This window comes from Plectrocnemia conspersa, unplaced genomic scaffold, assembly GCF_051122295.1.
Source record: "Plectrocnemia conspersa isolate PC_06_02 unplaced genomic scaffold, ASM5112229v1 ptg000012l, whole genome shotgun sequence".
NCBI classification, from domain to species: domain Eukaryota; kingdom Metazoa; phylum Arthropoda; class Insecta; order Trichoptera; family Polycentropodidae; genus Plectrocnemia; species Plectrocnemia conspersa.
Genome location: NW_028277176.1, coordinates 17,609,222 through 17,623,346, shown reverse-complemented (window position 1 = coordinate 17,623,346; position 14,125 = coordinate 17,609,222). Strand labels below are relative to the sequence as shown.

Genomic DNA, 14,125 nt, shown 5'->3' with positions numbered 1-14,125 from the left:
AATATTTAAAAAGGCATTTATAGTTTTTTTTAAAATACGCTAGATTAAAATTTAACTACAAAACATGTTATTACAGCGCTAGGTACATTGCAATGACACAACGGCAGGTGTGACCTCTAAGTATAATTATAATTTTTATTTTAAAAATTAATTACAACAATTTTTAGTTAGCTTATTATGATAAAATGTAATCAATCGCAAAAGCATTGACGCAAGACATTACGCGCGTTATGAAAATAACTTTTCATAGCGCGCATCACAAGAGACGGCGCCGTCGCGTTGGCAGCAGTGGCTGTCACTTTTGCGCTCGCTGCTTGGCAATCTGACAGCTGACTTCGAACAGTAGTCGCTGAGCGGTCGCTAGATGCGTGCGATCCGGCTCGGTACGCGCCCTCGCCTCTCCGCCCCCCGGTGACCCTCGAAACGCGACTCATCGCGCCCCTGCCCGTTTTTTAGGTTATGTCCTCTCACTGCGCAGAGCCATGTCCTCCCGTCCGGTAGAGACGTCCATCAGGGAGAAGCTGACGACGAGGCTGACCGCTGCCTACGTGGAGGTTGTCAATGAGTCCCACATGCACAACGTGCCCGTCGACGCCGAGACACACTTCAAAGTGCTGATTGTGTCTAAGGAGTTCGACGGCCTGCCGCAGCTCAGGGTGAAGAGCTTTTCTAATCCATAAATCATATTCCTGTATCGTAAGACGAGCGGGTGAGTGAGTGCGCCCGTCGGTGCCAATTGAGAGTGAAGCCGTACAACGAAACACGCAATTTTAGCTGCCACCTCTTCGCATTCTTTAAACTGGAGATGTTTTTATAATAATAAGTTATGTAATGTAAATCTCACGTGTAATTGGCTTAGCTGCGACGTTGTATTTTAAGTGAATACGCTGGAAAATAATTACACTATGACTTTCAACAGACGTCTCTTGCTAATCCCTACTTTCAATTTTTCATCCACATCAACAACACTGTTTAATTGCTAAACAGATAGTGTCGTATTTTCACTATGTTGAAAAATAACGTGTAAATGTAAAAATATTTATAACAACTCATATGGTACAAATAATCCCAACTATTCATTTTTATTTCGTTTTAAAATACTTACATACTTGTTTCCTATACAGACTACTAATTTAAGTGACTTATGAATATCAGTATTCGTATCCTAAAAAGTCAGATGTACTTAAATAGTGTCGACAGAGGTCAGTGCCTTTATGTAACTAATGCAGATTGTAGTTCCTTCCTCACTTGTATTCTACATCCTTTTCCTCTTTGAGTTGATTGGCACTAGAAACACTTTCTGCATCAATCATAGATTGAATCCCGATCCAACCACTCGGTGTTTTCTTTATAAGCCTTGCTTGGGTTCATCAGAATCCACCAAATTATTTTATGCATTTTAAAAAATTTTTCAATGCTTAACTTTAATTTGGGTCAAAATTCAAGTAGTCCTCTTTTTTGATAAAAGTTTTAAAAAGAATAATACTGTATTGTTACATCATTGTTGAAATATCTGGTCTATGGGTTTTAATTTAATAAAGATGTAGTTTGAAAGTAAAAATTTTACAAACAAGACAGTTACTTAGTTTTGAATGTGCTTTCACTCGGATGAAAAAGTCCATTATTTAATAACAATACTGCTTTCTGTAGTAACCATTTACCATTTATGGTTTTGAATCAATCTTTAAAAATCTTTCTATCGATACATGCTCCTCTCTGACTAATAATCAAAAGAAAGATTTATAATTATCCATATAATTCTGGAATCAGGCTAGCTAATAAACTTGAATAAATTTTTCAGAAAAGTTAAAAGTCTGATTAAAAGTACACCATTTACTGTCTACATAAACCACCATATATTATATAACATATAAGGTTGTATTAAATAGCTCGTTGAACTAAATAGAAGAACGGGGGTTAGGATTAGTGCTTCTTTTCGGGGAAAAAGCAATCTTTTATTGTTATAATTGAATAAAATTCCCTAAATATCAAAGCTCTGAATCTATATTTTGCTATATTTTTACAAGTAAATAAATAATATAGATGAAACATCAACATTTAAATTTTTTAAGCTGGTTGCCCAAATAGAAATTTGATTCGATCAGACTAGAAAAAATATATTTTTCTTGCAGATTAAGTAAATTTAAATATAATATAAAGCTGAAAGGAATTAAAATCTGGATATAATTGTAATGAAATGTTAGGCTCTAACAAAAAACTTTTATGTATTCAAAACAGCCAGTAATGATAGCAAATTTACGACTTACTTTACGAAACGAGCGGAATATCTCAGTTACAAATTATTTTATTAATAAAAAACGTGCATTATGTATTCTAAAACGTTACTTTAAAATAAATAAATCAGTACTCTTTTAGATTTACTTTAATATCCAAATAAGTAATATTTTAAATACTTAAAATGTAAAATTTTAAGGCAAATTAAATACATCTATATGTATATACATATCTATATTTTTTAATTTTTTTTTTTTATTATTATATTTTATTATTTCTCAACATAATTTACCTTATCCAGCGATGCTCGAATGCCATTATACTGGTGATTAAGTGTGATTTGCCAAGCACTTAAAAAAAAGACTACTTTGGCTATTAATTCCAAGCAAGTAATCTTTTCGGCTGAAGAAAGAGATGTGAGAAGAACCAGCTTTGGTGAATGTGGGTCATGGAAACCCAATTAAAAGCCAAGTTAATGGATTTTGGCAGTCATTTTTATCAGTTTTTTAACAGGAATTTTTGCATCATATTGTGGGTCTATTGAAACCCGTTTGTATATATATACATCTATAGATAAACTTTGGCTGAGTGTGTTTTTTGTGGGATTTTGGGCCTTCTGCAATATGTAGTATTTCCATGGAAGTCTACCTAAAAATACAATAAAAACTATGTGCTTCACACACAACGAAATAATTGAGATGTCCAGAAAATTAATGGTGAACTAATGAGAGAAATATAGTAAAAGATAAATTCCAGAACATAATTAAGAGCTTATAAAATAATACCATTTTACTGGTTATGAAGTGCGTTCAATAAAAAGAACATGATTTTATTTTTCTAAGAATTTATATTATGAATAAACCTTTTTTAAAAGTTGAAAACCATTATATATGTCAATCATAGGTACACTGCATAATTTTTGCCACAAAGATAAAATAATATGTAGAATTACAAACCAAATTAAAATGTCACGTGTTTCTGTCTTCCTTCTTAAACACTTATTTTTTAAAATCGTATTTCCTTTATAGATTATAGTACAAATTATACTGTATAAATTTTAATGTGAGCTATATTTTTTAAGATAGAAAAAGTTGCAAAATATCAAATTAACTATAGTCTATTTATTTTTAAGAGTCAGTGCGAAATAACTTGTTCAAATCGTAATCATAATGTGCTCTTAAATTTCTGTCCTGTGATTGGTTGTCCGCCATGATATCGATTCATTAAGAACGACCAATCACGGCAGAAATTTCAGAGCACATTATGATTACTCGTTAAATGATATTATCGCGCATTGATTCTTGAGAATGAATTAACTATAGCATCAATCAAATAATCTAAAACATTTTTTAATAGCAAAATGCTATCTTACACACTTTAATTATCTTATAAAATTAATTTTATTTTCATTGAAATGTGAAATTTTCAGAAAAACCACCATAATTCCAACAACTATAAATTATCACAATACAAAATACAGAATCTTTTATAGAAACAACTGCTAAAAAAGTCATAATCTAATGATTCTAAAGTAAAAAAAATATGTTTGATATTTTTAGCGATAATTCCAATGAAATTTTCATTACAAAACTGTAAAAAAAGCAAGTTTCGGATATAGTTTAGAGAAATTGCATGAAACATTAAATAATTGAAAAATTCTAAACATACTGAAATTAAAAAAGTTACATAATCCTATTATATTGAATTGAGTTCCTTAATTCAAATAGAGAGGTGGCAGCCCAATGCAAAACTAATATTGCAAATAAGCACTAACACGTGTAATGAATAATAAGTATTTATTGCTTACGTTTGTTATGTTTTTGTACATTTTGAGTTCAACTGATTAACAAGTAGAGAATTATTTTATTGTTTTTAATTGTTCAATACAAAAATATATTATCTCAAATTATACATTAAAGCAACATTTATATGGATACATTAATTTTAATATATAGAAAAACAATTACTTATTTATTTATAAATTGTTTTTTAATTGATGTAAATGTGTACTGTATATTTGAATATTTTTTAAACTTTTAAATATTTTTTAATACTTGAACTACTAATAGTGACATCTATATTTTTAAATCACATAAATTAATACATACAAAACAGATTACAGAGTTAGATTAGTTAACACAGATTAAAACTTGGCATTCTATGCGGAATCAAAATACAAATTGGAATTCCAAAACGTAGCCAATATTTTACTAAAATAGTAAATGCATTGTTTAAACATAAGCAATAACTTAGATACAATTTATGGAAAATATGGTATAATATATACAAAACAATTGTTTGTTTTGTATATATTATAAAACATTCAAATAGTAAAGTTCTATATTCTTATAACACTCATGTTCAATATTATTTTAATACACCTTTTATAAAAATATAAATTTTTATTGAAGTAAAATTGTTTAATACATCTTAAGAAAAGTAAATTAATACATTTTCTTCTCATTCAAGAATTTATCTATTTTTGGGAGAGTTATTTTTATTTAAATTTAATACATTTTGATTATATAACCTTTGGTTCCCGCCACTTGTGTTTTAAATATAACTTTGACATAAGCGAGTCTTTTATAATTAATGTCAACTTATTATCAGCCACCGTATTTGGCTGCTATCCAAGATGATGCGAATGATATATAGAAAAACTCATGTATTAAATTACTATTAATCATATTTAGGCTTTATTTGTATTATATAATAATAATTAATTGATTTTTTCAGAGACATCGTTTAGTTAATGAAGTACTGGAATATGAGTTGAAGCATGGAGTTCACGCATTATCTATAATTACGAAAACACCAGACCAATGGATTAACAACAAACAACCGTTAGAACCTAGTCCAGCGTGTAGAGGTGGTTATGGGAAGTGAATCATCAAAGCATTCCCCCGGAAAATTATTATACTAATCAATATGGATAATTTTATATAATGTAATTTGTAATATATAATAAATTGTAAGACAATATATCATTCAATGTTACCAATTAATATTACAACTTTTTTAATTTAGTTATTTCGAATTAATTTAATAATGCCTATGTTATTATTCAGTACTCATTAGTCAGATTTGACAAAAAATGCCCAATACTCATTGTACTATCTATATATATACAGATTTTCAGGGGTTTGACAACTTTCATCACATTGAAATAAAATGTATACCAATATTATTTAATGAATGCATGAAAATAAATATAAAAAAGTAATGATAACGACATTAAGCATAAGCGGACTTAAGTCATCTTTAGAACGAGACATTTTTTCTAAAATCAGATCAGTGTAAAAATAACAAAATACACAATTACTTAACACTACACTTTTATGAAACACTGTTTATTAAACGTTGTTTTTTAAAAAACTGTCCCTTCAGACAGTTTTACAATTAATCGTACCATCAGGCAAGATTAAAATTCTCCAACTTCAACTTTCCTTCATTCTCGGTCAAATAGAGTACGTCGGCCATTGCTTGTTCACAGATTGCTTCTTCTGCTTTTTCGCACATCTGAAAGTCATATTGAAATTATTTAAATATTCATATTAAAATATTTTAGAATTAATAAAATTATTCTCACTCCTCTATATTTGTGATTGACTAAAGGTGGACATTTGAAATTGGGACCAAAATTAATACTGACGGTGCAGTTTTTATGCAAAGAAACTGCCGGATAATAACAACCACCGTATATATCGATGAAAGCTTCTCCCTGACTAACGCCATTTTTGAAGAATACAATCTTGCTGCCGGACAATGGTTTAAGATTGCTCACTGCTTCTTGAACGTTGTCTTTTTCTTCATAATACAGATGGCTTTTGAATTTGACAAGTGGCTGAAAACATGGTTGTAAATATTACTAAAACATACAACTTAGGTTTGGAACATTGCTAGAATTGAGTATATATTTATTTTATAAAAATATATGAGTTCCAACAATTATTATTATAAATAACTAATGGAAAATCGTATAAATATAATATTTACCTTATCTTTGTATGTATTGGGTATGTGATCGACTTGTTTCGTATCAGGAAGGCAAATCATGAAACCTAAAGTGTCACCTTCGCCATACCCTGTACTGTAATGCTTTCCATGTGATTCGTGAAATCTGAAAATTTATAATATTTTTAAATCCAGTGGAACAAAATTATTATTTAAGATATAATTGTGACGTTGATATTATCATAATTGGGCATTAAATATTTATCTTTATCAAAAATTTTTTTAATGAAACACTACATTGAGAGAAAGAGTTTTACGAGAACATAAATATGGTTCTTAATAGTTATACTAATAATTAATGGTACTTCAAAACAGGTACATCTGTGGAGGTGAACGGCACAGGATGCAAATGAATTATCAGATTTCGCAGATGCCACATATAATATTTTAATTTTATCCTACGAAATATTTCAGAATTCACTGTTAATGCATATACTTAAAAAAACGGAATTTTCGGGATTAAATAAACAGAAAAATAGTTAAATATGTTATTCGTTTTACCTGCCTTACTAAAGTCACAAAGCAAACAGTAAGCGATTCTTTATTCATAATGTTCTATTGAAATTTTTTAGATAAACACAATTTTTTTTAAATAATATTAACCAGTTCATTGCCACAAGAGCACTGGTGCATACATTATTTTCATGTCTTTCAATACATGCTGATATTTACAATTATGTATTAGTTCTTTGATAAAATCATTAAAAATCTTATACATAATTGTTCTAAAGCTAATAAATAAATCCTTCCTTGATTTTTGATTACAATATTCTGGAGGATATCGCACATGTGGCTCTAACCCTAGAGGGATTATTTTTTTATATATCAGACAGAACCGTCACCAAATATGCGCAAAATATAAGTGTTTATTTATTTAATTGGGTGTCACATTTCGACCACATTAAATTATAAATCAATGACTAAAACAGTCTTGAAAAATATTGTATGTTGTTTTCTAAAAAACAATATAATTTCCCGTCATATGTATAATGATAATAGATCTAATTTTTTTTGTAAACAGAGTATAAATAATATTTTTAAAAATATATATATTTAATTTACATTTTGTAAGAATCCTAAATTTTCACAAATATTATGTTTCAATGCAAAAGTAACTGAGCCTGTGGTGATTTATATGCTCAAAACTATGGGCATAAAAAGTTAAAGAGGTATGTTATAACATAAAGTATCTAAAAACCACAATAAAATTAATTCTTCGATTAAAGAAATGATGCCACTTGTGGCATGTATATTTCGCTCAATTGAAATGAAGCTACTAATCATTCATTTGAGTTATTAAATTTTCTTAATCAATGTGGAATAATTACCACAGTATAAACTAATCCTCGATGTTACTGGCTCTATTATGCTATTGCAGAATTTAAATAAACTTAAACTGTAATAGAACGCAATTGATTGTGAAAGCAATGAATACATCATGATTGAAACAGTAATCCTGTCACATTTAACCTTTTGACCGCGGATGACGCCTATAGAAATCATCAAGAAAAACGCCAGTATACATTGGGCACCTAAATGTCATGAACCTTTGAGCCTTGTAACATGTTTTTTTTTGTATAATTTAAGGTTGAAAAACACTTTAATTTATTGAAATAATATTTAAATAACTTATAACATAAATAGGTGCTCCCCCACATATTATTAAATTTCGAGATGCGTGCAAAAATATCAGCGACTGTGAAAGGGTAAAAGGTGAAAAAGAAAATATTGTGCAAAAAAAACTATCATCTTGAAGGCAGTATTGAAGGATAGAATATAACTAAAAATTAGATCTAATATTATTTAATATTATACTAATTTACCTCGTCCCCTTTCTGGATCTCCAAGAATATCCAAACTTATCATAGCCTAATGGAGCCTGAAGATTAGCATAAGCTTGACCCCAGCCCATTCTACTAGCCGATCCTTCTGGCATTTCTTCTATTGTTGCCTCCCAATACCAATTGTTCCTAGTGACACCTGAAAATATATATAATCAATTAAAATATATATTTAATAATTCTTAATAAGAATAAATAGGGATTACCATGAGTAGCTCGGACCATACAATATCCCTTTTCTCCGGTGACAGCGAGACGATCTTCGGAAAGCTTTAGTTGAGGAGCACGATCATGCAGTGCTAACAATGCTCCTCCGCCTCCAACCATAGCTCTATATAGCCAACCGGGTATCGGTTTACCTGACCATTCACTACTCTCATCAAATTCCTGTCAATTTAAAACTTTCAAATAAAATCATATACTGGTGACTCTAAAGTTTCAAGATCAAAAAGGTGTACAACAAGGATGCGCCCTCTCGTAATATCAATATCATTTAACACATGTGTCGAGTAGATAGTCAAGAAAACCATGGATGACTTGAATGACAAGATAAAATAATAAAACAGTTGACAAGCACAGAGCTTTTAAAATACTTTGTCTTTCTTGGAGTATGGTGAATATAATTACGACCCAGGATAACTAAAAATGAAATGTAAAAGCCATCGAAGATTTTAAGAAATTGAAACATTAATGAACTGTATGCTTTATTTTTTTTATATTTTTCAATGTGACGAATAATTTAAAAAGGGGAAGAATGGAAAAAGAACGTTTTGAATATTTAAAGACAGCAAAGAGTACCAACAGCTATTGCCAGACACACAGAAGATAAGATATATAGATACCGTCAAAGGGAAACGAAAAAGAAAATAAGATTTAATTGAGATAATGATTATACTTGTCTGCATGGAGCATGAGGATCAGGCTCAGCTAGTATATATCTATATCCATCTTTATTAAATGGATGTTCAGACGGATAGCCATGAGACGGCAAACGAGGAGCTGTTACGGAGTCGCCTCCTCCGCCACCAGCACCACTGCGCCCCTTTTTACCACCAGCGCCTCCGCCAGATCCCGTCGCGCCTTCTGGACGTCTTTTTGTCGCCCGGCCTTTGATCGAACCTTGAAAGAAAAAACTAGTCAGCAATACGCATACCCTGAAATAAATAAAATTACCCTAATTAAAAATATCGTTCAACATCATCATACCGTCCATGAGAAGGTTTTGTTTTTATAAAATGCGATATTTTTATAAGTCACATTTGACGTCGAACGATAAACCGATTTGCTTATCTACGCGCGTACTAATTCTGTTATCATTTTCACCATAACTATTATCAAAGTGTGTTAGTTGCGAACGTACCGTCAAAAATCAACGGCATTGACATGTGCTCGGACAAAAGCGACATTGCGTTCAAATTATTCATGATAAAATCAAATTTATTATTCATGAAATGGCTACTTTGACTGGGTGGGGTATGGTTACCGCTTGCTAATATCAACGATTTCGTAATGTTTTATTTATGACGCACAAAACATCACTGCACGGGACGCAAGTCAAGACATACGACCTACAATAATATAATAAAGGAGATTATAAATAATGCCAATCTTACCCACTGTTAATGTAGAGGTCAGTAAAGTGCAAAAATTATCAGAAACGAATGAGTAAGTATAAAATAACAAAAACATACATGAATATATTATAAACTGAACCATTATTAAATGATACACATTTATAATAAATATGTTTTATAATGTATATATGTTGTAGATTATAATGTATTAATAAAAGTTATCTTATTTTGAAATAACTAGTAAATTTTAGAATAAATTAAATCAATAAAACTGATAAATGTTATGTAAACATGTAATTTGAAAATTATTAATTGAACCAATAATAATATTAGTCATTTTAATATTTATATGTTAATAATAACACATATATGTTAATAAAAACGCAAGAGTATGAAAAGAAAGCTTGCATTGTTATTTAACTAGTGAAGAAATGTTATGTATTAATTGATAAAGTATTATTTGGTGAGATGTGATTAGTAATATATTATTTCTCCATAGGGTGCTAATATAGGACAATTTAAAATACTACTTTTCGATAACCAAAGACATTCACAGTGTTAAATGCAATTCACCTAATTCTTTACATAACTCAATGTTATATGGTTGATTAAATTAGTTTCAAACTTAACCACTGATAAACAGACGTGAATAACAAGAGGAAAAACCATTTAATACCCAAGATAAAAATAAAACAATACAAACAAAAAAATACAACAACACCGAAATTCTCAAGTTAAAAATGTAAACAAATATACTTTGTATAAGAATAATCTGTTTGCAAATTATTGTGTACGATATGTACTAAACATAAAGAATTACGTGTATGTGTATGTATAAACGTTACCCTGTGCTACACCCATATCAGTAACCTTGAGCTGACCACCTTTAATCATTGCTTCGTAATTTGGCCTTATGTTCGTTATGTCCGATGATACCAGTCCGAACATTTGACCATCTGCGTTGTTCTCTTCGTAGGTGAAGAGCGAATGAATATCCTTTATCAGAGCTCGTTGCACCGTTGCGTACCATGATTGAGTGACTCTAAACAAAACATTGAGTCATATAAGATAATTATTTTAATTTTAACAAACATAATAAATCTAATATTTAAATCTCATCGATGAAGCAAGAGTACTATTAATACTTAAATAAATATCCAATACCCATAAAATTTCTCGATAAGACTTGAATAATGTTCTACTTATACATTTTGAAATAAGCAAATATATGTATATTAGAAAAGAATACAACAAATCAGGTAAAGTATTTATCTTAAAATAAGATAGGTAAAGTTGAAAAGCATTCTCATTAAATATTAAAAACTATAATCTGTAAAATTTTAAATCTTAAAATACAAACCTTCTTGGCATAGTTGTCATAGCCTCCCAATATTGATCAATATAAGGAATGATTTCCCTATCTTTACTAAACAATGTTTTATGTTTGCCTTCTTTAACACTCTCCTGTTGTAAATTCGCAACTGCTGTTATACACATTTGCGGAAATGCTAAAAATATTAACATATTATATCATATACAATAAATATAAGTACAATGGATATTCGAAAAGAAATGATACAGCTAGTGACAGTTTCCGCAGGGGTCTATGTGACTTGGCAGTGTATACAAACTATGCTTGCAGTTTGTGTTTAAAATAGTTGTATCAATTCCTAATAGACCAAAGTGTGAAATTCTTAGTGCAAAAGAAACTGCAGCTGAAATTCATCGCCGTGTTAATGTTTACGGTAATGATGTTATAAACAGACAAAATGATGTGCTTAATTTAAAAAAGGAAGAAGTGACATTCATGATAAAGAAGGGAGAAAAAGTATGATTCATTGCCAGTTATGAATTAGTTTTGATAGGTGTTTTACCATTCAATAGCATGGATTATTAATAGGCTGGTCGCTACCAGACACACTGTAAATAATTATTCCGCAATTATCGAAAAATAAAAAATCTTACACAAATCCAATATTATACATTCTAGTCGAGATATAATATGAAGAGAAAGCAATTATGCACAGAGCTATGCTAGATGCCTTTTCCGCAATGCGTGAGAAGATGACCATTAAAAACAGGAATAAAGTCATTCTATGTAAAAGAGTGTATTTTATTTTAAAAAGACTCATATATAATTCCCTCTTAAAATATGCAAGAGTTATAGAGAATGAAATTGCCTCAAAATACATAAATTACCAACAAAGACATTTTTATCGTCAGCTCATAACCATCTAAAACTATTATTGTGCAATCAACAATGTGTACAGCTGAGCTTTAAATAGTGTCACAGTATTTGAAGAGAATAATGAACTTTGACAAAATGTAAAGAAGTGTTTCTAACTGTTATTTAAGTAACAGTTATGTTTTGTAATTAATGCAACTCTACATGATTTGGGTGATGAAAAACATGTGTGAGAATTCTATGACGGCCTATTAAATATTTTGCGGTCCATGTCGTCACTATTGACATATATTAATAGATAAATAAATTATTTTATAAAGGTAAGTCAATCATAAAATAAAATATTTTCTGAGCTTCGTATCTTTCTATTCGAATATGGCTTGTATGTAATACTAACGTGCTTGATTCTTCTTAAAGCTCTCTAATCCAGTTGGAGAACAGTTTTTGCATATGAACATATAGTTGGTCATAAACGGCACGAGCTTGCCGAGTTGATAACCTATACAAGACTCGTGAAACCATCTCATGCAAGACGCACACAGCAACTCGACGATGTTCAGATTGCGCTCTTTTCCGCTGTGAAGTCGCAATCATGTATAATGTAATGTCCGTCAAATGTCATGATAAAAACATTTTAGGTTATCGAAAAACGTACCAATAGCAGTTTCCAGGTTGCTCCTGATTCCTTGGCGTAGTACTCATCTTAAAAAAGTGATGGGTATCACAATTTTGCCAGATATGACAGCCAATGCAGCGTTTCAACTATCCAGAAATTGACTCTGCTTTTCTGTGGTGAAATTTAACGCAAATATATATTATAACAATATATTTGAATTCTTAACGTTTTATTTATAGATTTGAACATATTCATTTATGATATCGACAGAATGATGGATATAAAATGTAAATTTCAAACCTGCCATATATGTACGCAAAGTGACAGCTACAACCGCCAAAGTACTAACAACAAAAATTTCGGCCATGAACGCATTTCTGACGCTTAACGTTTTAAGACTATTATTAGATGTATTAAAGATATTTTAATCAGAAATTGTAAATTTTATGCGCACCACGCTCAGAAACCAGATTGGTATGAACATTTGTTCTGCTTTATCATGCGTTTGGCCCCAACGTCTGCAAAAATGGCCAACAACGTATTGCTATAACACTATTGCGATAACACTGAATATTACATGACGACACCGATAAACAGTTAATTGCGATTTTTAACCAATATTTGGGAAATCAACACGAGTACGGCGATAAAACTAAGTTTTAAATTTTAAAACGTATTTTTGTAGCAAAAACATAAAAAAATCAGAACAATCTGATTACTGAGCGTGATGCCGATAAAACTGCAAAGTATCTTTTGATAAGATAATAAAAAATATTTACACAAAAAATAATTAAAATTAATACATTTAAAAAAAAAATTATAAATGATACATTTTTGCATTTTATAATAATACAGTTTTATCATAAAAGCAAATAGTGTTTTTTTTACAAACGGATAGCAGTTAGATACAGATTGAGCTACTGCGGTAGTGTTTTATTTAATACGTTTACAATTAAATAAGAGAGATCGGCGGTCGAGGTGCTGCCGGTCGTAGACTTCCCATCGAGATTAAGCAAAGAAGTGTGTTGCCTTACGCTGCCGCTGTCAGTGTTACCAAAGTACCGTCTAGTTTTGGCCACAGTGAATAAATAAGCCCTTCACAATTTAATTATTTAAATCTAAAATTAGATTTATATGTATTTCTGAAGTTCTCGCAACAAATAAGATAATAAATAATTTAATCTAAATTCTTTTATTTCAAAACATCTTATCTGCTTTAATATATACAAGAGAAAATTGAAGTAAGTTGACAAGCAAGATGGTTACTTACATGTAACTTAAATCCAATAAATACTTATTTTTTTTAAATAATGTATTACATATTATAAAAAATACATGGAAACATATCAGTTTTAAAGTTGACTTTTATTTAGTAAAAAATAAATCTAATAGAACAATAAAATCAAAAATTTTAAATTACTAAAAGGAAATAATAAACACGATATTATACAAAATGAAGGAACCGGGTAGTGACTTTATATCGTTTTTAAATAGTATTACCCCTAAAGATGCTTATAAGGCTGATCAAATAAGTATTGTTAGTATTGTTAGTATTGTTGTCAAGGACTCGCGTTAATATGCTTTAGCGACACTCTTTGTGGAGTTTTGGTCATTTTTGTGGAATAGCAACATGGATGTTACAACAGTTTTTTTCAACCTC

The 14,125-nt window shown here is 30.0% G+C and overlaps 2 protein-coding genes across 7 annotated transcripts; one reads left to right on the top strand and one right to left on the bottom strand.

Annotated features, from left to right (window-relative positions):
• The first annotated feature begins 230 nt into the window (after positions 1–230).
• LOC148228462 (bolA-like protein DDB_G0274169) lies at positions 231–5,240 on the top strand. Of its 3 annotated transcripts, none has more exons than XM_088199703.1 (3): positions 231–383; positions 457–656; positions 4,972–5,240. In XM_088199703.1, exons 1-3 carry the CDS (start codon positions 365–367, stop codon positions 5,119–5,121), a joined length of 369 nt encoding a protein of 122 aa, XP_088055829.1. In that variant the 5' UTR covers positions 231–364; the 3' UTR covers positions 5,122–5,240. The 3 variants fall into 3 exon arrangements, with proteins under 3 accessions (XP_088055829.1, XP_088055831.1, XP_088055830.1); XM_088199705.1 differs by having other exon boundaries at positions 457–709; positions 4,972–5,161; XM_088199704.1 differs by lacking the exon at positions 231–383 and having other exon boundaries at positions 390–656.
• Positions 5,241–5,409: 169 nt separating this feature from the next.
• On the bottom strand, positions 5,410–12,826 carry ash2 (Set1/Ash2 histone methyltransferase complex subunit ash2). Of its 4 annotated transcripts, none has more exons than XM_088199700.1 (11): positions 12,766–12,826; positions 12,505–12,636; positions 12,247–12,425; positions 11,025–11,172; positions 10,549–10,706; positions 8,986–9,209; positions 8,297–8,477; positions 8,073–8,229; positions 6,232–6,355; positions 5,825–6,079; positions 5,410–5,754 (listed from the first exon to the last, which is right to left on the bottom strand). In XM_088199700.1, the coding sequence occupies exons 2-11, from the start codon at positions 12,549–12,551 to the stop codon at positions 5,647–5,649; spliced, it is 1,581 nt and encodes a 526-aa protein (XP_088055826.1). In that variant the 5' UTR covers positions 12,552–12,636; positions 12,766–12,826; the 3' UTR covers positions 5,410–5,646. The 4 variants fall into 4 exon arrangements, with proteins under 4 accessions (XP_088055826.1, XP_088055825.1, XP_088055827.1 ...); XM_088199699.1 differs by having other exon boundaries at positions 10,510–10,706; positions 12,766–12,825; XM_088199701.1 differs by lacking the exons at positions 10,549–10,706; positions 11,025–11,172; positions 12,247–12,425; positions 12,505–12,636; positions 12,766–12,826 and adding an exon at positions 9,451–9,664.
• Between the last annotated feature and the right edge of the window lie 1,299 nt (positions 12,827–14,125).